Below are 20,947 nucleotides of genomic sequence, written 5' to 3'. Positions count from 1 at the left end.
CCCTCGAGGGAAGCCTGCTTTGTACATAGACACACACAGAGAGAAGAAAGTTAGTCGCCCGAGGCCGCCCTCTGGAGGCCCAGGGGAGACTTGCAGCTGGCTTGGCGCAGGCCGGGTGTCTTTCAGACCCTTTCGATTCAAGTGCGGCCCCAGGCAATACGCTGCGGCGGGCGCTCAAATCGAGGAGCGCTCGGAGGCCTAACGGGCCATGATTTCACCCGGCCGTTGCCTTAGCACGTCCGGTAGCATCCCGCATAAAATATCGGCCACAACTATACTGTAATTCCTTCAAACCCGTTTCGGGTTTTGACATCCACGTTTGGCCTCTGGTCTCTCAAGGACATCCTGAAGGTCTGCACGACAAAGGAGCAGCGTGACCCCTTGAAGGCTAACGAACAAATTACTACAGTATTTAAGGCGCTACAAGACTCCTGATTGCTTTTGTGCAAGAGACTGACGTGGCTACCCTTCTGAAAATATTCAAGATTAAAATTCAGGAGCAGACATTCTCAAGACCAAAAGACTGTCCTTTGTTTTCTGACAGGTACAAATTTGGGAGATAAAGACCTACAATAAGTAAGTTCTTGTGTGCGCACTGTAGGCTAGAGAGAAGAGTACACATTAAAAATACAATATGTAGCTAATCTGAGCCAGAAGGCTAAGGAATGGTCAGAGTTCTACTCTCTTAAAGTTTCCACAAGAAGAGTTTTCTTCAGTTTCTTCATGCTGGAAAACTGGTATGGTCCTAGGTATGTTGAGTTGGAATAGTTCATTTCCCCCTGTGTGTTAAGTTTCAGGTGTTTCACCAGATTCTGTGACCGTATAGATTTTTGCCTTGGCCTGCGACAAAGATTTTCCATGCCCGACATGCGCCCAAATTGTGTCCCTTCAGATGGTGCTGAAGTTCAGCTCCCACCATCCCTGATCAATGGCCATGCTGGCTGAAACTGATGGGAGTTAGGAGTTCAACGTCTAGAAGGCCACTGGTTCCCTTCTAGGTGGCTACTGCTTTACTTGAACACTTAAGCAGCTTTCCTTAAGATTCAACCAAGGCCTATATCCTTTCACTGGGCCTTGCATACTAGGGCTTTGACACCTGTCTGGAAGGTAGATACAGTAGAACAAATTACACAAAACATTCTCCAAATGTTTATTTAAAAACCTCCCGGGTAAAAAATCAAGCTGTTCTTATTCTATTAGTATTGCTATCTCTGTTGGGAAGTTAGGTTGACTTTATTCAAAATATGTGGTTTCAGTTTGCCTGACGTGACTAGGGGTTGAATAATACGTGAGGTTCATCACCATGACTGCAAAAGCAAGCAACAGACTTGACTGCTGGGTGGAAATGGGCTGTCATACACTTACACAAGAGAATGTTCATACCCTTAAATGCAGTTATTTTCCATGGAGTTAATTCACCTGGTCAGTAGCCAGTCAAATAAATGTACAGAAATCAGTTGATGGAGATGCCTGAGTAAACCAGGCCTACCTTGTCCTGCCTCCCTCTCCCTGCACACCTATTATAGGGTTTTCTCACAGCCATTAAATCCTGCTGTTAGGCAGACATCTCCAGAAAGTGGTTCATCCAGTTCTTCTATATGAACTGTTTTCCTCGTTGTGATTAATACCGTTTCCACACTGAAGTGCCGTTTATTAGTTTGAGGCACACAGGTTGCAATGTTATTTCCTTAAACAACCCTACCTCTCTAGCTACCTTTTTGTTTTCAGCTTTGCATAGCTGAGTGCCTACAAGGAGAGAGACAAGGCACATGTCTAGTCAACTGAAACATGTGCCCTTCTTATTAATGCACTCACTCTGAAGGGGAAGCTACGGTGGCAAAGCACCATTACTAAATAAAACAGCAGAGACATTTAGCAGAAATAGTGTGTAGGTGGTAAAATGGAGGCACTGCTATAGATTTCCACAGGTGCTCAGTGAAACCTTGATAAGTGTGAACACGGATTCACCAGGAATAAATGCTGGGGTATATATGGAGCCATTCTCCTGGAATGCCTGTTTCCAGACACTTCTTCCTATACAGCATCTGGGTTCTTCTAATTCCTTATTTCCTGTTTCCTGGGGGTCATCCTTGGTTATTTCTGCAGGGAATTCCAGATACTGTACAGCGTTTCCAGCAACTCTATAGCTTTGCAGTGATTCCTTGTGATTAATGACGTTACAACTCTCATGAGAACCAGTTTGATTGGGAACCCCAATCTGTGGTGGATCCCTGCCTCCTGCAGCTTTCTTGTAAAAAGGTTTTAGACAGTGATACTTTCTAAGCTTTTGGGGGACTGGATCTTATAGCACCATGATAGGCCATCTGTAATGGGATGTGTCTTGAATGTCCCTTAGCTTCTTCCATATTATTTTGTTATGGTGTCTGCCAAAACACAATACCACATTCTGGGGGAAAGGAACCCTTCTTGGGCTTGGGCAAAGTAAACATATCCTCATGCTCCACATTTTCCTGAAAGCCACATAAATATAAGATTCACACGTCTCTCCTGATTTTTCGGCCTCCTCTCCCTTTTCTCTTTGTAATCTGCTTGCAATCAACAAATTTGCTTTGCATGCATCTGCCCTATTTCTTTTGCAGTCTCAGTCAAAGTGTTCAGATGCACATTAATCTCTGTCAGCTGTCCCTTCCATTGGAGTCATTAATTGCTTTCATGTTTCTTTTACTATTTCCCTCATGAGGAACAACCAAGCTGCAAGTTGTAGTCTCTTTCCTTCTACCTCTGAGCAACAGCAGCTTGAGCAGGCAACTTACTGGACTTGGCCTTAGACAAAGACTCCGTGTTCAGCCTGTCTTTCTTCTGCAGGTGGAAAAAATAGGAGAAATCCACCCATTTTTGACAGGTTTGGTTTACTGTCATTCCTTTATTTCAGAGACACATGCCCTGGGGAGATTAATTCCCTGAAGCTCCTGAATGATGGAAATGGTTCCAGGCACTGGAGCTCTGGAGTCAAACAGCCATTTTCTGCCTTGCTAAGCCATGTCCCCTTCTGAAAGCTGAAGATTTAGTTTTAAATGGTACCTAGTAATAACAGTATTTTTTTAGAACCCATAAATCTTGTCCTTTTGTTTTAGCCTTCAGGATGATATCCAATGAAGTTATACTTAGTGTAGATACTTGCCCACTGATTTCAGTGAATGTCTATTTAGAGTATAACTTTAGTCAACTAGCACCCTCAACATTTAAGTGGTGAGTTCATTAATGAAAATGCATTTTATGTTTATTCTGGAAAAAATGTAGGTCCTGTTCTTTCTTGAATAAACCTTATCTCAGTTAAAAATGTTTCCAATGTTTCTCTGGGGATTCAGAAGTTGCAGCCAAGGTCCTCCCTTCTGTAATTGGGTAATATTTGAACATGCAAATAGGGAAGTTCTTGCATTAACTGCAAGAATGGCAGTTCACCTTCTCTCAGTGCTCCTGAAGTGAACTAAAAATGTATGTCACGAACAGAAATTGCCTTCTGCAGAAAGGCCTTTGTTATCTTGTACTACAAAATAATAGCAGAAATAATACATTTCTGAGTGCAACTGTTATGTTCCTGAAATATTTGATAAAATAGTAAGAACCACAATGAATAAAGTGCCAGTATGAAAATGGGCTAGCTTATTTTGTTCTTGTATAGTAAATCATCACTAAGTGTTAGGGGTTGGCAGAACAAGACCAGGGACTCAGCTATATAGCTGCAAATAAAATGTTTTAAGTGTGTTGTAAAGTACAATATACAAATGTCACAATAGATGGCGATGATGAGCTATGACAAATTCGATATATTTTTCCAAAACGTTTTTTTTTAAAAAAACACACATTTTCACAGCATTTTTTATGTGTGTGTATATTCCACCCAGGACTTGGGTCCAATGCACTGTTGTAATACTCTCCAGAGAACAGCTCTAGAGAAAAGTTGCTAGTTATTCAGGATTGCCTTGAACAACAATTTTCTTTTCAGATATGATGTGCAGAAATAAGCAGAATATGAAACACTAGGATCTACATCTGTGATGACCAAACTTGGCCCTCCAGCTGTTTTGGGACTACAATTCCCATCATCCCTGACCACTGGCCCTATTAGCTAGGGATGATGAGAGTTGTAGTCCCAAAACAGCTGGAGTGCCAAGTTTGGCCATCACTGATCTACATAGTATCTCTGGCTTCTCTTTTATCCTTTTCTACTAAGGAGCGCTGTTATTAGTCCATAGGGAGAAACAAAGAAATTAGCGGCCCATTCAGTAATGTCACTGACTCATGGCTTCCTGCAAAGAATCTTAGGATCTGTAGTTTGTTTAGGGTGCTGAGAGTTGTTCAGAGGACCCCCCCCCCCCGAGATACAATTCTCTGCACCCTTAACTAACTACAGTTCCCAGGATTCTTTGCAGAAAGCCATGACTGTTATAGTGGTATAAGAACGCTTTAAATGTATAGTGTGGATGTAACCTAAGACAAACTATTTATCCTCACCTGTAGGTTTACACAGGAGTGTGTGCCTTTGAAAAGTCAGCAAGGTCCTCATTGCCCATTCTCCATGGTGCCATAGAATATAGTGGATGTCTTCTATTGCATAATTCTGTACACTTATGGAGCTAATGGTACAGTTTTGTACATCTGCTTCTGAAGTTTTGAACTGGCTGAACTGCTAGACTCCAATCTTAACTTCACATGCATGCAATTGGTGTGTTTTTTAAAACATCTCTTTCTCCCTCCTTTTGGAATTGTTTTTTGGAAAGCCATCATCATCATCATCATAATTATTATAGCTTCTGCACCCAAATAACTCCCATACCATTACCTGTGAGGTTAATGATTGAGAGCAATTTTTCTTTGCACAAGTATTTATTGTTTGTTATGCTCTACCTCTGTCTCAGTAACCATACAATCTTCTCATTTTTTTTAACCAGAGGGCCTAGTAACAAGGCTTTCCTCTCACTGAGGTCTATAAATGTGTCTTTGTTCCTAGCATTCTGCACTCAAGCATAAAAAGACCCTCTCATCACAAGGCTCAAAAAACCACCAGTCTTTTAACTTTTGTACTGAGCCTTAGAGTTGCTGGATCTTCTTCCAAATTGTGCTCCCCCCTTTCTCTCTGCTGCTCCCCTCAAAGGTTGCCTCCCTCTCAGTGTCATTGGCTGATCTACTCTGATGTCACAATGGCTCTGTATTAACAAGAGTCATGGCCCCTTTAGCTACTAATCAACTTAGGTGCTGTGCTGCTGCAAAGCTCAATTCTAGCTAAGAAGATCCCTAGAGACATTGGCATCTGAATTCTAATATCTACAAAAAATAATATGCATATTGGAAGTAAATACCATAAGAGCTATTTTTTAAATCCCTTTTCATTTTTCATGTACTGTATAACAATATAAAAATTACAATCTATAGAAGCCCTGTTTGTTTGGTGTTACTATATTCATCAAAAGAATGTGAAGAGTGATGCATTGCTCCATCTCAACCAATCAAGTCTCTCCAGGAAGGTTCTTGTGAATCTGGTGTTGCAGTCCCAGTTTTTGGCCATAAAATGAGGGTTTATTAATCTGGGATCCATTAATGGGCTTCAGAGGATCCATAACCTGGGCACACACATACAAGATTTTCCCGATGCATACATAAATTGTATGCAAAACTTTGTGTGTGTTTATGTGCATAGCTTTCTTCAGATTCTTGAAGGGGTCTGTGATCCCAAAAAAGGTAAAGAACCTCTACCACAGAATGAACCCATAACTCTGTCCTATGAAATCATCTTTCCTATTTGTTTGTCTCATCATTGCCTGTACTTTGAATGGAATGAGATTCAAAGCCAATGTACACCTGCATACAAAGATCTCTACTTAAAACAGCTGCAGAAGCTTCCTGGAGCAAGGCTGGGTGATTTTAAGTCACTATTTTTCCTTTAAAGAGCAGTTTTTAAAATCCTTATAGTAAGGGAGAAACACTTGTGAATATAATCAGAGGAGGTCATTTTGTATTCAGGAAAGGTGATACAAACTGTCAGCACCTTGTTTTGTTCAAGAATAATATAAAATGCTTTGAAAGCTCAAAATATCTTAAAAAATAAAGAAATTGTCCAGTAGCACCTCAGAGACCAACTAAGTTTGTTCTTGGTATAAGCTTTCATGTGCATGCACACTTCTTCGGATACCGTGCATGCACACGAAAGCTTATACCAAGAACAAACTTAGTTGGTCTCTAAGGTACTACTGAACAACTTCTTTATTTTTAAAAATATATATTTCAACTGCGTCAGACCAACACCTACCTGAATCTAGCTTTGAAAGCTGCAGTTCTGGCAGTGTCCTTAAAGTCATCTTAAAGATTTCTGAACTGTTTTCTAACTCCCCCACTACAAGATACACATTGCAAGAGGATTTCATTTTTAAACACTGTTCCATTTCAAAGCCAAAAGAGTATTCCCAGATGCCTTAAAAGAGTAAAACAGCAATTCTGTGCACCCATTTACGTGAGATACAGTGGGATTTACTTTCAAGTAAACATGCATAGGATTTCACAGTACTTCATGTATGGCATCATTACTTCTGGTAAGCCAGACCTTACCCTTTCAGCAGATGCAAGCCTGTTTGCTGGCTTATAAAAACTCCTGCACTAATAAATTAACCTGAAAGGTACCACAGGACTCCACTGTGACCTACTGCTTCACATCTTCCAAGTGCATGTATTTCCCCTGCTTTTATTTATATCAATAATACTGAAAATAAATAAAATAGAGGCCTATGTCTGGGCCATTCAGACTTTGAGATCAGAGCAGCACACACATTTGGGAGACTTAGCGTGGATAATTCCAGGGTACGTTTCCAAGGAGGATTCTGTGAGGCATTTACATTCCAGTCCTTGGAATTATTACTCTCCCCTACCTTTGCTCTTGCAGCTCTGTTTTTCATCAGCAGGCCACTATACAGTATAGTAAATGTCTGTTGCTCCAGCAGGAAAACCTAAAAATAACATTGCTTCAACGAACATTTTATCTGAATACAACAAGGAAAGTTCAATGAAGTTTAGAGTTGCCATATATCTGGATTTTCCTGGAGATATACGAAATACTGCAGTCGGCAGCAGTGTCCAGGCGGAAATTGGGTAAATGTCCAGGAAAATCCGGATGTTTGGTGGCAGCCCAAAAAGCTCAACAACTTTGGTCAAACAGCAACAAAAGCTCAACAGCTTTTCTGTCCGGATTTTCACTGTTTGAAATATGGAAGTCCTGATGTAGTTAGGCTTCTGATCCTACACCCATATATGCACAGACTAAGCGACAGAAAGGGGCCACAAAGTTAACAAAGTCTACCCACTCCTACTCCAGAGCAGAATTCACTATAATTCGCAATTGTTCACACCAGCTCATTCACCTAGGGCCAGGAGGAGGAAGAGCAACTACTGTTGATCATCCTCGCCCAAGTGAGACCAGCACCGCCATACAACAGAAACCACTCTCCACCCTGGGGCAGGAGACCAATTTTTCCCGCGGAGGAGAAGCTGGCAAAATGCCATATATGTGGCCAGGAAATAATATGTTTAAAGTGATGTAAGTACTGTAGGGCTCCAGGGGAAGCCAACACACATTTCCTTATTAGGCCCTACATAACTAGGACAGTGGTTTTCAAACTTTCTGCCTTGACTTTCCATATCAAAAGACTACTGTAGAATTCAGCCAGGTCATCATGGAAACCCTGTGTGTTGTAGAGGATAGTATAGGGTGCGCGCACACACATGCTGAGCACTAGCGGGACCCTTTTGGTTCAGACGATGCCACTCCTCCCAAATTTAGCTTTGGGGTAGGGGTTGGGGAGTTGGGAGCGATGGAAAAGCTGCATTTCGGAAGACAGGAATCTGCTTTCTACCAAGTCAGACTCTCCAGCCACCTAGCACAATCCACTACACTGACTAGCACCAGCTCTTTGCAAGAGGCTCTTCCCCCATCACCCACTGCCTGATATTTTCAGGACAGCAGCAAGGAACCTTTGGTCCTCCAGATGTTGCTGCACTACAAATCCCATCAGCCCCAGCAAGCTGGCCAATGGCCAGGGTTGCTGGGCATTGTAGTTCAGCAGCATCTGGAGGGCCAACGGTTCCCCATGCCTGCTTTTGGAGAAGGTCCAAGGACTGAACCTGGGACTCTTGCCTGCACAGCATGTTCTGTATCACCTACTGAAATCTGTGGCCTTTTCACTTTCAGGTAAATTTGTCTGTTGGTACTGATCTCATGGAGGAAGCTTCTGAACAGCTTCTTGAGAAGTTTTGCTAGAAAATCTCTGAACCAGAGGTTATGAACTAACCAAATGACAGTGGAAGGCAGGGGTTGGAATTTCTGTCTTGCTGTATGTATATTTAAAGTATCCTGAACTGGAAAGGAATATTACCTGCTAGGCAGAAATAGAAGGGATCTGAGTAGGGGAGAGGCCCTATACTGTAATCATGTAGCAACTTCCCCTCAATTCCAGTCTACACTGTTAAAGCTATTACCTTACTGTGAGATACAAATTACTTTGGGTCTTCAGAGTTGTAGAGGCAAAATTCATTACGAGCAACAGATAAAATCTGATAAATCTTTGAAGCATTTTACATACTATTGACAAAAGAAGAAATATGTCTGAAGCAAAGGTGATGTAGATAAGGTGCTATTTTTTAAAAACACAATGAAATCACAATTGTTTGGGTTTTGAACACCGTTCCATGGCAAGGAAATGCCTGGGCAACTTTTTAAGCTGCAACCTCTCTTGGGTTCAGTTTTTTGGCCCTGCAGATGTGTGCACTGTTACTTGAATTCAGCTCTGTGGGGCAGAATATAAGCTTGACTGAGAAATCAGTGGAAGATAGAACTAGGATCTTTATGACAACTTGATTGGGTTATTTCTGAAGCTGCCATTCTGACTTTTTCTAGAAAATGGCTCACTGCCCTTCTCTGGATCAAAAACCCATCTCCCCAGTCACACAGCTGCTTGTTGAACACCAGGTACCTCTTTGAGAGAAGATAGCTTAAAGCCTTCAGTCGCCTGCATGCTTGAGGATGTTTGCATGGATAGATGGCTTGACATACTCCACTCAGCTTTTATTAATGGGATCACTATGACCTTACTTGGCAAGGAAAACATTTGGTGACTGTAGCTTCCACTTTTGAAAAGCAGTATTGTGGATGAAAAAAACCCCCTCTGGAACCTCCTAGAATAGCTAGTGAAGATCACTTGAATTAGGTGGTTTATTATTACATTGTAACACCACATAGGAGGGCTAGGAATGGAGAAAACACAGAATAGAGATCTTTTGAAACAGCTTATTAAAAATTAGAACCAAGCTGGTTCAGGATTTCAGGCTTAGTTCCAATAAAGACTATTGGGTTCAGGTTGGAAAATTGCTGCTAAGCTTCAGTTTAACTTGTGAGTCATCAACATAATACGAATGCCCAAGATTTTGTGACCATTTCCATATGTTAAGTTGGAAGCCAACAAGAGAGTAAAACAGCAAAATTCAATCCCGTCTCCGACACTCAAGTCAAAATGTGCAAGTCAAAATCCAGATTTGTCAGCCAAATTCCACCAGTTAGTCACAAGCAGAAGTGTTTCGCAGATTATTAGATGAAGCCCACTAGTAATAACTCATATTTAATTTCTTAAAACACAAAATAGCAGTCAATATCAGGAGCTGTAAGTTTGGCTCATGCCATCCATGGTGAGTCAGGTATATGACTGGTTTTCAAGCCTTTTACCAGACTCTCAATGTGTGTGTTTCTGCACATGCACATAACAGATTAATCTTTACCAACGAAGTGCCATTCAAAACCCACAGTGTAATTACAGATGAATTCAACGACAGGAACAAAGTAATAATAGAAGACTTTGGTGTTTAGGTTCTAATGTGGCCCGTGACTCTACTATACGTAGGCCAGGGGCCTTCTTGTGACATCACAGCAGCTAAGCCAATGGCAGGAAGAGGGGCTGCCCTGTCTTCAGAGCACCTCTGTTAGAGACATCAACAGGCGGGGCAAGCAGAAGTCAAGGCAAAGTTGTAGCAGGTTAAGGGATGAGGAAAGACAGCAGGACAATAAGGAAAATGAAACAACTTTTACAGCTCACTGAACAGAACAGTCCTTTAGGACAGTGGGCTCTAGGTCAGGAATCAGAGACTGCATTTTATAAGGAGGGCCTTGGGATTGTGACCAAGTCCCAGTGAGGTCCTTCTTAAATTCTCTTGTCCTGGATGCTTTTATAGATGCGGTATCATTTTAAATCACCCCTCTGTATCTAGGTAGAACTATTATTTTTTATTTTTTTTAAATGGCAGCTAGGATATTCAGGCCTCCAGTTGCACATTAGAACTTTAGTCTGGTTTGATATATGAGCTTAGATTAGGGGTCAGCAAACTTTTTCATCAGGGGGCCAGTCCACTGTCCCTTAGACCTTGTGGGGGGCCAGACTATATTTTGAAAAATATAAATACCCTGCAAGCCAGTCCTGCAGCTGCCTCCGGACCTGGAGGAACGTGCTCTGCACACGCTCAGGAGTGCGTTTTGGTGCCCCCTGCTCACCACAGTTGTTGACGAGCAGCAGCCTCTCCATCAGCCCGTCCCTGCAGAGCTCCCAGGTGGCGTGCACCATGTGCTGCAGCCCATCATCTGAGGCCAGATTGGCAGGCAGGCCACGCATGCGGAGCGCCGGGCAGGTGGCACGCAGCTCACCCTCCAGCTGTTCCGGCGCGGCCGCCGAGCGCACCACCAGCAGGTGTGCTGAGCTGGGCGCCAGGCACGGGGCCAACAGGCATGCCAAGCTCCGGCTGAAGCCCATGATGTGCCCGTCATGATGCCCATGGCGCGGCCCAGACCCGCTGCCCACCCTCCAGCCTCGCCGTCCATGGCTGCGCTGGGTTGACCTCAGCGTGTGGGTGGCGAGGCTTCGGATTGGCTATAGGAACTTCCTGCAGCCAATCTGAAGCCGTGCCAGCGTCGCAGAAGTCAGTCCCAGTACGGTGAGGCACCTGCGGCTTCTTTTCAAGGAAACGCCATGCTGCACTGGTTTTGCTCAGCACAGGGTCTGACCGAACGGGTGGCAGGTTCTGTGGGCTGGATTTATGAGCCTGGTGGGCCGTATCCGGGCCCCAGACCGTAGTTTGCCGACCCCTGGCTTAGACCAACAGAAAACAGCCTTTGCTGAAGGGTTTCCAAATTCTCCCAAGGAGCTTTTTCTGCTTTGTAACAATTAGAGAAGTAATATTGGGTTAAACCTTATCTGAAAAATGGTTTTTGCAGAAATGGGGACTCAAAGCTGACAACCCTATGGAAAAGTAAGAGACAATACTATTACTACAAACATACTCTGGAAAGCCCATTTCAAGATCTGGCCCCCTTTTTCCACTACTTAATTTCCCCCATCCCACAGATTTCAAGCTTTCTCGTGTTATGTATGTTACATCATAGGGCATTTGTAAATGTAAAATTATGCAACAATGCCCTCTCTGCCTGTAAAACCTTGTACCAACTCACTCTACAGTTTGAGCAACTAAAATATTCTCTTAGCTACTTACAAGAAGGTTCAAGTTTGAGTAGTAAATCTATGTGGATAGAAATCTAACAGATGGTGTATGTCTATACTATCTGGTAACTTAGACCCCAAGCTATTTGCCATGCACACACAAGGTAAATGGCATTGAATTTGCTCCCAGGTAGAGAGGATTGTAGACTTAATTATTTTCCCTCACTGGCTTGATTCAGGCATCTTAGGATACTTCGGGGGAAGAACAAAACAAAGCTAACAAACGACTAGTAAGTAAATACATAAATAAATAAGGTAATAAAGTAAATAGAGCAAATTAACATTGTTTTAATATAGCACCTCAATACCATTCTACACCTGACCCAGGTAAGATGTTCCTGGTGTGCTCACACAGGGTGGCCAACTTTTGATATCATGGCTTTACTGATTAAGCCAGGAAAATACTGGCCAACTGGTACCAATAACTACATGTTGAACAGCATGAATATTTGTAGGGGAGATGCACATTTGCAAATAAATATGTAGAGACATATGGCCAAGCACAGCCCCCTGGTATATGGATTTATTTTTCATCCTCCAGTGACCTGGTTGTGCCAGCATCTGCAGGATTGTTCACCTCTTGCACTGAATGTGCTTACATGTTGTCTATACATGTGTAGAATTGCTTGTATGAAAGACTGTACTCATGTTGGTTTTTAAAATACATTGCTATTTTGCAGATACACCAAAACATATCCATGAGCGAGGGTGCAGGAGCCTTCTGTATTTTACATCAGGATGCTTCAAAATTCAAAATCTAGAACCTTGTGGGCATTTAAGTGTGAATCTTATGATCTGATCTTTCCTTAAAAACTTCCTCAGAGAACACTCAACTTCTTCCAGACCAAGCACACAGATTAAGAGGTACACAGTACATATCCTTCTCTTGTGATACGGGGACCCCAAACATCAATTACGGTAATCTAAATCAGAAATATTTTGCCCACCTCATGGTTTGTGGATATACACAAAGAAATTGTCTGCAGAGTATCAGAACATCCAAAAGCTGCCGTTGGCTCAAGTAGCAATTTTCTGGTTTTAATCAATCCATGAATGAGGAAGAGGGTGGTATGGATTTAGGAAATTGGACTCTAGGGAGATGTTTAAAGGCCCCAAATATGGAGATTACAAATTAAGCTCAGCAGATGGTACTTTTCCTCCAAGAGGGAGGAAGCAATTTGTAGCCACAAACATTGTCCAAATTTGAGGCTTCAAGTTAAACGGTGGCAACATACACCAATGCTTGCTTTTGAAGGGTGGTGGTGGGGAGTTGGGACAATAGAAAGCACAGCTTAAATGCTGCTGAAGAGAAATTAATATTTTCACAAACAGAAGTATGAAGATTTTAAAAAATCAAAGGAAATTAATTTGTTATTAATTTTAACTATTTGTGCTCTATTATCTGACAGTTGTGCAACCAATGAGAGACAGTGTTTTCAAAGTAGCAAAGATGCTGGTGCATATAAAATATTGCCTTATATGGAGTCGGAAAACTGGTCAATTTAGGCCAGAGCTGGTGGTGGATCTGCTAGGCCACACACAGACATCTTTCTTCTAGAGATCCTTTTAATTGGGAGATGCCAGGGATTAAACCTGGGGCTGCTCAAGACAGTCCAAATGCATCACTGCATGACAGCTGCAGTCTTTGAGCTTTGCGTCCACCTTCTAACATTTCTTTCGGTTTCAGTTATAAAGGATATACCATCAGCATTAGCTTTTGACAGAATGCACACAAAGTATACCTCATTTCCTAAGAGAAGCTTGCAAACCAACCTGCAGAAGACACTTCGTTAATTCCATTTCTTACAAAGTCTCTTTAGTTGGCTTTCATATACATACGCTAAGGAAGTGACATGTTTAACACTCTTTTACAGATCTGAGAGTATGAGCTCACATGATCTTTGCTTTCCTGATAGGCCAGTATATTTCATACTGCATTTCCTGCATTCTCTCAGTCACTTCTTAAGTCAGGGCATCTTCAATAAGTGCCCCAAAGGCTATTCCGTAAAGGGCTCCAACGACTTGGCCTTGCTATTATGAACTTTTTGTCTTCATGAACTAGATTTACCTGATTTTTCAGCTAGCAGCATACTTCTGCTAGATTAGCACTTGCTCCTATCAGAAGCCAATACATAGAATGAAAACTTATTTTTATTTGACAGCTTTATCCTGTATCCTCAACACTAGTGTTCCCAGGGCAGCTTATAATTAGAGATCTTTCCCCCATCCTCCAGGTATCTACAGTACTCATTTTCCCGAGCCTTTTCCGATTTTTCCAACATGTTTTGAAAATTGAGTCCAGAAATCAGTTTTGGCCACAGTGCCCTGAAGTTACATTTATACCAACAGGTTGTAGCATGTGAGCCAGAAGGGACTGGATAAATAGTTCAGATATTATCATAGAATCTTGGAGTTGGAAGGGATCCAAGGGTCATCTAGTCTAACCCCCTGCAATGCAGGAATCTCAGCTAAAGCATCCATGACAGATGGCCATCCAACCTGTTTAAAACCCTCCAAGGAAGGAGAGTCTACCACTTCTCATTGTGTGGATATTCATATAGTTTGAAGAGTACCTATATTTAGTAATATTAAGAAAGTATAAGGCCAGATATAGATGCTATAGCCTGTTAAAAATAAATGTCTGGTTGTTTTAAAAAAATTTTTGGATAGTCCCTTACAACAGCCCTGAGATCTACAGGTATAGGGTGGTCTACAAATAGAATTAATAAGAACAGCCAACTTAAATGCCCTTGATACACCTGTACCTTGCATACAAAACAAGAAACTTATGTGTTACTTTTACATTAAATTATGATAAAAACTTACTCTTGTTTAGGAAAGGATTACGTTGTATCTCAGGTAGGAGCAATGCAAGAAGCCCGTAAAATTAAAAAGCTGACAGGGAAAGGCATTGGAGAAAATAAAGCACTAATTGGGCATGAGAGGAAAATGTAACAAATTGTGAATGCAAAAGAACGCCAGAAGATTGGGATAAATATCAGTATTTGGGAGGTGGCTGTGCCTTACAAATTTGCTTAGCCAGATGTACCCAATGTGCTAGGTAAGAGTGCAAAACTAATAGCAAAACACATGATTCCTGGAAGATGGCATTGGGAGTTTGAATCACGTGGCTATTGCAATGGAATTCTATCTCAATGTTATTTTGCTCAGTTTTTGTTATTCTGCTCTACAAGGAAATAAAGTTTCACGCCTTGGTTATCTCATAAACTTATCTTGAAACTCAATTACCATCTTGAAGTGCAACAATATCACTATCTTTTACAAATTACCAATGAGCTTACAGCCCAAAATGTCATTACAATGTTCCATCTAAGACAAAACAAGCTTAAGGGCTTCAACTATAGTAATGGGTCCTTAGACCTAGAATTGTGGTGGTGGTCCTGGAAACACTCCTCTATTTGATATAAGCAGGGCTGTTTATATGCTGCAATATACTCTTGGCATGCAGAAAATGGTAGACAATGCAGAATTTAGCATAATTTTTAAAGAAAACTTCCTAGTCCTCATGACTTTTAAGGTATGCTTGAAAATGCAGGGGTAATGCTTGCTAAAATCTTAAAGCAGCATTTCCAAGGGTTGAGAATAGGGCTTCAAGTACCCAGTTTAGTTCAATGTCCACCTCCCATGTCTAGCTAAGTTGGCATAATTATATATTTTTTTAAAACCTACAAAGCTATGCAGAATGAACAAGGTTGTGTAACTGATGCAAGTTAAGAGAATTCAGTTTTTCTGGACACAGAATTTGGATTGCCTGAGTACAAAATTTTAATAGCATGGGATACACAAGTCCCTATATATAGGGAGGATAAATTACCCACTGGGTTCTCTCATTCAGACTGGAGTTGCCCTTGGATTTGAGCTCACATTGCAATCAATATGCAGACCCGCATGTTTTTTCTTGAAATTTTTATTCCAAAATCCACCCCATGAAACAAGGTCTCCCTTCAGAGGCTGGTATCTTGTCTCCCCCCTTTCACTTGTCTCTCATTCCTGTGGTAATATGTTTGAGGAAAGATTCTCTAAAACCATTATTGGCAAATGATTAGAAAATGAAAAAATCCCAACTAGCTCCCCTCCCTTTAGCCCCAAATATCCCCCAACCCTAAACATGTCAACCGAGAGAGCGCAAGACTTGGTTTCTTTTACCCTTAATGTTTACATTTAATTTTAAAGCACAACATTGGAGATTGACTCTAAGTTAGCAACAAAAAATATATATTTACAATTTCTTCAAAAAAACAAAAACAAAAGAACACAAAAGAACAACCAAACCCTTTTAGACAATAGTGACTTTCTTTAGGGAGATTTATTTAGGGAGCATGTTTTTGTTTTAAATCACTAAGTGATTTCATATATAATTTCTCTTTCCTTTATGTCATCACTTGCCCTCTGAGGTGGGGGCCAGTTTAGGCATTGAAGTATCACAATTTGCTTTGAAGTTTAAGCCACAGTCATTTGAGGGCCACATTTGAGAAGGCTGTAGGACAGCGAAGCCAATACCCCACCCAATCAGTCTGCTACTTGTTTTATCCCTCTTGCCGCAGGACGAGATTCTTCCCAGACTAATGCTCCTGACATGCCAACTTGCTGCATTTCAGCACTTCTCCGGCTGACCAATGCATATGGAGAGTTGTGAAGGTGCTCCCACTTTGGAAAAACAAAACAAAACACAAAATATCCAGAGCCTAGAGATCTCCGTGGGAGTTATCTGGGCTGATGCACTTGAACCTCCTATTTATGGCTATTCTCACCTTCCTCTTTTGAAAGAAAACAAAAGCAAGAGATTGATTCTACAATATTTTTTTCCACAGGAGCCAACACAACAAGGCAGAAGGTTTCCACTTCTAGAAGAAGATCAGTGGGCGTTTTCTGTAGAAAAATTCAATTTGCAGCAAAGCTCCTGTGTACTGAGGCACTCTGGAACTCATCACACTAGCATTGTCCTCTCGGCAAAGAAGCCTGCTCCTCATGTGGAAGTGAGGGGGAACCTCTGGGATTCAGTAGATCTAGATATTTATCCCCCACCCCCATCAGTGCAGGGGAAGCTGCTCTTCCCTGAGGCTCAGGTGCCGCAGCATTCAATGCAATCGGGCTGGGCAATTGAGAGAGCTATGGGGTAGATTCCTCCCCCTCCCTTATTGCTTCAAAAGCAGCGAGGGTGGATTGGGCTTTCCTCCAGATTCCTCCTTTCCCTTGCTGCGCAGACACTGGAGAGCTCTTTTTTGCCATGCGAGGCTCAGAGGGGGAGGCGGGGTGAAGGGCAGTCTAATTTGTGCTATCGCTATGGGGAAGAGAGCAGAGTGCAAAGTGTGCATTCAAACCCTGACAAGCTCAGATAGCTGGAAGGAGTGTCCAGTCACTCGGGCAGGGGGAAATAAAATAGGGTTCCAAAATATTACCTTTCTTTCTAAAGTGCAAAAAGCTCTCTGCTGCCCAAGAGAGAAGTTCTTTGGACCGGCCATTCATTGCAAAGAAAGAGAGGCAGCTAATGGGGCATTGACCCGTCTCCCAGCTCAAGAGCCAACAGCTATGCACCTCAAGATGGAGGCATTTCTTCGTTGGCCAGCATCTCCCAAGAATGCTCCTTTCCACAGACTATGGGACAGAGACCACTTCCGCTGGTGTAAGAAATCCCACTAGATGCCTCCCAAGCCTCCAAGCTCTGTTGCAGCTTTCCCTCTACAAACGCCGCCATCTTTTCAGAGGATGAGCATGCTCGCTTAACTCCCCTTCTTGGGAAAGTTGACGGCAAGAACATGGTTCCCTCCGTATGAACACTTAGCCACCCCCGCTCTAGTCTCATGTTGGAAGGTGCCTGCAGGCTGACCTGGGGGCACATGGAGAGTCCCTTACCAGACAAGAGGCACTGCTGCTGTAGACATTACACTACTGCTCTGCATAATCAGCCCAGAGCAGTTGCTGCCCGTTCAGCTGCTGAAGGGCAAGGAAAGAAAGCTTAGCAGAGTGTGGAAGGGCAGGAGAAGTGACTCCCAAGCCCAATGACATATTAAGAAATTGCATACCAAGACAGCAGGGAAACAGGGTGCAAAAGTGCACCTGTTCTACACCATCCAGGTCTGATCCTCCCCCCACAATCTGATGGGTAAGTATAGTTGTTTCTTGTGGGATATAATGGTAGAGGGGGAAGGGTTGAGAAGTAAGGAAAGGGGCACGTCCCCCTTGAAAATGCTGCTACAAAACATCAAGTTAGAGCATGTAGCTGATGAGCAAGCACCCCACAAGAGCACCCGTCCAGCAATCTCGCCACTTCCTCAAATGCCTGGTGAGATTTTCTGGTCTGCAGAAGTCCCAAGGAGAGGAGGGACATTACAGTCACAGTCAGACAGGCATCTTCCCTGCCTGTGGATGTGGGGGAAATGGGGGAGGGGAGGAAAGGGTCTGCTCTCCAAGAGGGGTTTGTCTGGGATCTTTCCTTCTCTTCAGTCTGTGTGTGGCAAATCTCTAGCTGATTTTCTGGATCAGCTTTTCATCAGACAGGCAATAGAGGCTGTTGATTGACAGGTCTGAGATGAAGTGCTCACAGGCCTTGCGGGTGATCTGCTTGCAACCACGCAGGTCTATCAGGGTGACATTAGAGATGCGCCGCAGGTACAGCAGGGACTGGTCTGTGAGCTTATTGCAGCCTGTGGAGAAGATGACAAGTGCCATTATTTGCATAATGCCTAGCGCCACAAAGGTGTTCAGAGAACAAATGCATTGGTATAAACACTCAGAAAATACAAAGTGTCCAGACTCTTACATTACACAAATGATTCTTCTGGTTTGCAAGTGTGATTCTTCTATTCAAACTCTGACTTAAGAGCACTTGCTTGTTTGAATACCAACACACCTCAACCTGATAAGCCTCACAACTTTTGACAGCTTAATATGAACAAGTCTGACTTTTGTATTGACAAGACACACATAGGCAGCCACTCTTTGTGAATCAGGCAACAATGAACCATTAGACCCTTAGTAGCAGTTTCTTATGCTAGAGGGAGACAGAAAAGCTGGAACATGATTATTTCCCTTAAGGCTCATTTTCCATCTGGCATGATCTGTCAGCCTGTATTGCATATTGAGGTGGTATGTGTTTCTGCTACATAGGGATACTAGCTTCAAATATGTCACTACAAATACTTTTAAAGAAGACAGTATTGTAGTATATCCAGATCTGAATACTTGAAGATTAAGTGCAGCCTCAGATTACTATTTTGTTAACCCCACAAACAAGAGGGCTGCGGGGCGGGGAAGGCCTGTAAAAAAAGGGAAATAACACCTGCCTCATTATGAGGCTCCTGGGACTAAATCCTTCATTTATCCCTCTGGTCTGGAGCAAAAACTTCTTGGATAAATTTAGATGTATTTTCTCTTTCTTCCAGCAAAAGAGAAACCTTGGTGAGGCAAGAGGGAATACAGCCGTTACATTAGGGGTAAACTTGTAAGGTGGGCGGAATTGCCCACCTGTCAAAATCCCTTGTGCAGCTGTGCCCAATAGCCAGCTGGCTGTTGGGTGGGGTGGTGGGGTGAGGACCTCTGCACCAAGAGCTTTGCAAGCCCCTCACAGTGATGGAACAGACAGGCAGACAGCTGCCTGCTGGATCACTGCACAGGGCTTCCAAAGCTCCAGTTGAGGGGTGGTCGAGTCAAAGCCCACTTTCCCTTGCAAATGCACAATTGGGAGCACACCCTGGCAGCCACATCTTTACCTGCTTCACAGCTGAACCGCTGGTGGATCAAATGCGGCCAACAGATCAGAGGTTCCCCACCCATTTTACATGGTCCACAGCCCTTAGCATGTCGGGGGAAACGATCAAAGATGCACAAACCTGCCATGTTGATTTCAGTGAGCGAGTTTCGCGTGGAAGACCCCACAGCTGTTAATAGGTTGGTTGACTGGTCCGTAAGGTGATTGCAGTGACTAAGATCAAGTCGTGAGAGCAGAGGCATGTGGCGAATGATGAGCCGGAGTGTGGCATCAGTTATGTCCAGCCCAGCCAACCGGAAGTCTATCATGTTACGGAGTTTGCTGCGATTGTCTTGGCCTGTAGGAAGATATACAAGTAAGTTGGAAGGCACAGTCTCTTGTTTCTCTAGAGCATGCAAGTAGAAATTTCACCCTCTGGTCTGAATTTTTCCCTTTTAAGACCTGCATTGCATCCAACTCTTGTCAGCTTTCTCCCTTCCCCACCTGACTAGCAAGCACAACATACTGGTATATCCAGAAGGCAAAACATACTGGGTTTATCTGATGGAGGTGTGAGCAAGTCCCGAATCTGAGGGTCCTTGATTCCTACTGCCCACCGAAGATCAAGTGTCCTGAGAAGGGGGCAGGTGGAGGTACTGAGAGCAGACACTGCTGACCAGGAGCAGCCTGCCAATATGAGGTCTTTGAGGCCTGTAGCACAGCAAAAGATGGAAAATATTAGTGCCTTCTACTTCAGAACAGTTATGTTTCATGCAGTTAACAGCATGGAACTACCCCCAATCCATCAGAGAGTAAAACAAAACCAATGATCTATTTTGAGCCCTCATTTCAGGTTAAGTAGGAGTGACTTCTCCACCCTACGTTTAAGAGATGTATTTGGCTCCCAAGCCAATTTTTGAGGCTCGTCAAGACTCCACTGCAGAGCTTTCCAAACTTTTCATGTTCGTGACAAACTTTTTAGACATACATCATTTTGTGACACAGTAATTCAGTTTTACTAGCAAACCCGAGGTTAAACTAACCCCTTTCCTGCCCTGGGAGAAGCGCGGGGAGCGTTCGCACGACACACCGACACACTAATGTGTTGCAACACAGTTTGGAAAGCTCTGTTTTACTGATTCTGCTGGCAGCGGGAAAAATAAATTTAAAGAGTAGACACAGCACTGGGGGGTGTGGGGGGGTGTCCATTGCTATTACAAGGATGCAAGTTGTTCCCACCTCAGTCATCATATCAATCAACTGATGAACTGAGAGGAGTGATAACCCCCTTCCTCAGCTGACCTGCACAGGTTAGCTGAGAGGGCACTGTGGTTTCTCCTGTGTGTGGCAAGTATGTGGGTAACTATACCCACTGCTGGCAAGTGGACCCAGGAGAGTATAAGCATGTACTATTTGCTTTTCCAGGGAACCTGCATAAAAGTCTGTTTCAATAGAACACGGATGTCCAACCAGTAGATCGTGATCTACCGGTAGATCCCTGGCTGATCCTGGTAGATCGCGGGATCCATATCACGTACAAAACGTTACAGGGAAAAAGCAAAAAAAATCTGTGCAATCCTCCCCCCCAAAAGCTCAACAACTCTGGGCAATCCACCAACCTCACACACGCTCCTCCTCCCTCCAATGACAATGGGTAGATCACTGCCAGTTTTTTTATACTGGGAGTAGATCACAG

General features: G+C 43.1%; 1 protein-coding gene and 1 long non-coding RNA gene across 7 annotated transcripts in view; one reads left to right on the top strand and one right to left on the bottom strand.

Annotated features, from left to right (window-relative positions):
- Positions 1–310: 310 nt before the first annotated feature.
- Positions 311–14,078, top strand: LOC128419070 (uncharacterized). The gene is made up of 3 exons (XR_008331804.1): positions 311–576; positions 12,224–12,407; positions 13,706–14,078. It is a non-coding gene; the product is annotated as an uncharacterized LOC128419070 (long non-coding RNA).
- A 1,227-nt stretch (positions 14,079–15,305) lies between these two features.
- KDM2A (lysine demethylase 2A) overlaps positions 15,306–20,947 on the bottom strand; it is a 54,268-nt gene continuing 48,626 nt past the window's right edge. For all 6 annotated transcript variants that reach the window (XM_053399328.1, XM_053399336.1, XM_053399318.1 and 3 more), the window contains 3 exons: positions 19,804–19,962; positions 19,394–19,609; positions 15,306–18,208 (listed from right to left, as the gene is read on the bottom strand). In XM_053399328.1, coding sequence (XP_053255303.1) covers positions 18,027–18,208; positions 19,394–19,609; positions 19,804–19,962 — 557 coding nt within the window. In that variant the 3' untranslated portion in view covers positions 15,306–18,026. The remainder of the gene's footprint in view (positions 18,209–19,393; positions 19,610–19,803; positions 19,963–20,947) is intronic.

The sequence above is a fragment of the Podarcis raffonei genome, chromosome 1 (assembly GCF_027172205.1).
Source record: "Podarcis raffonei isolate rPodRaf1 chromosome 1, rPodRaf1.pri, whole genome shotgun sequence".
Classification (NCBI taxonomy): domain Eukaryota; kingdom Metazoa; phylum Chordata; class Lepidosauria; order Squamata; family Lacertidae; genus Podarcis; species Podarcis raffonei.
The sequence above is the reverse complement of the archived record's forward strand: the minus strand, read 5'-3'. Positions and strand labels throughout refer to the sequence as shown.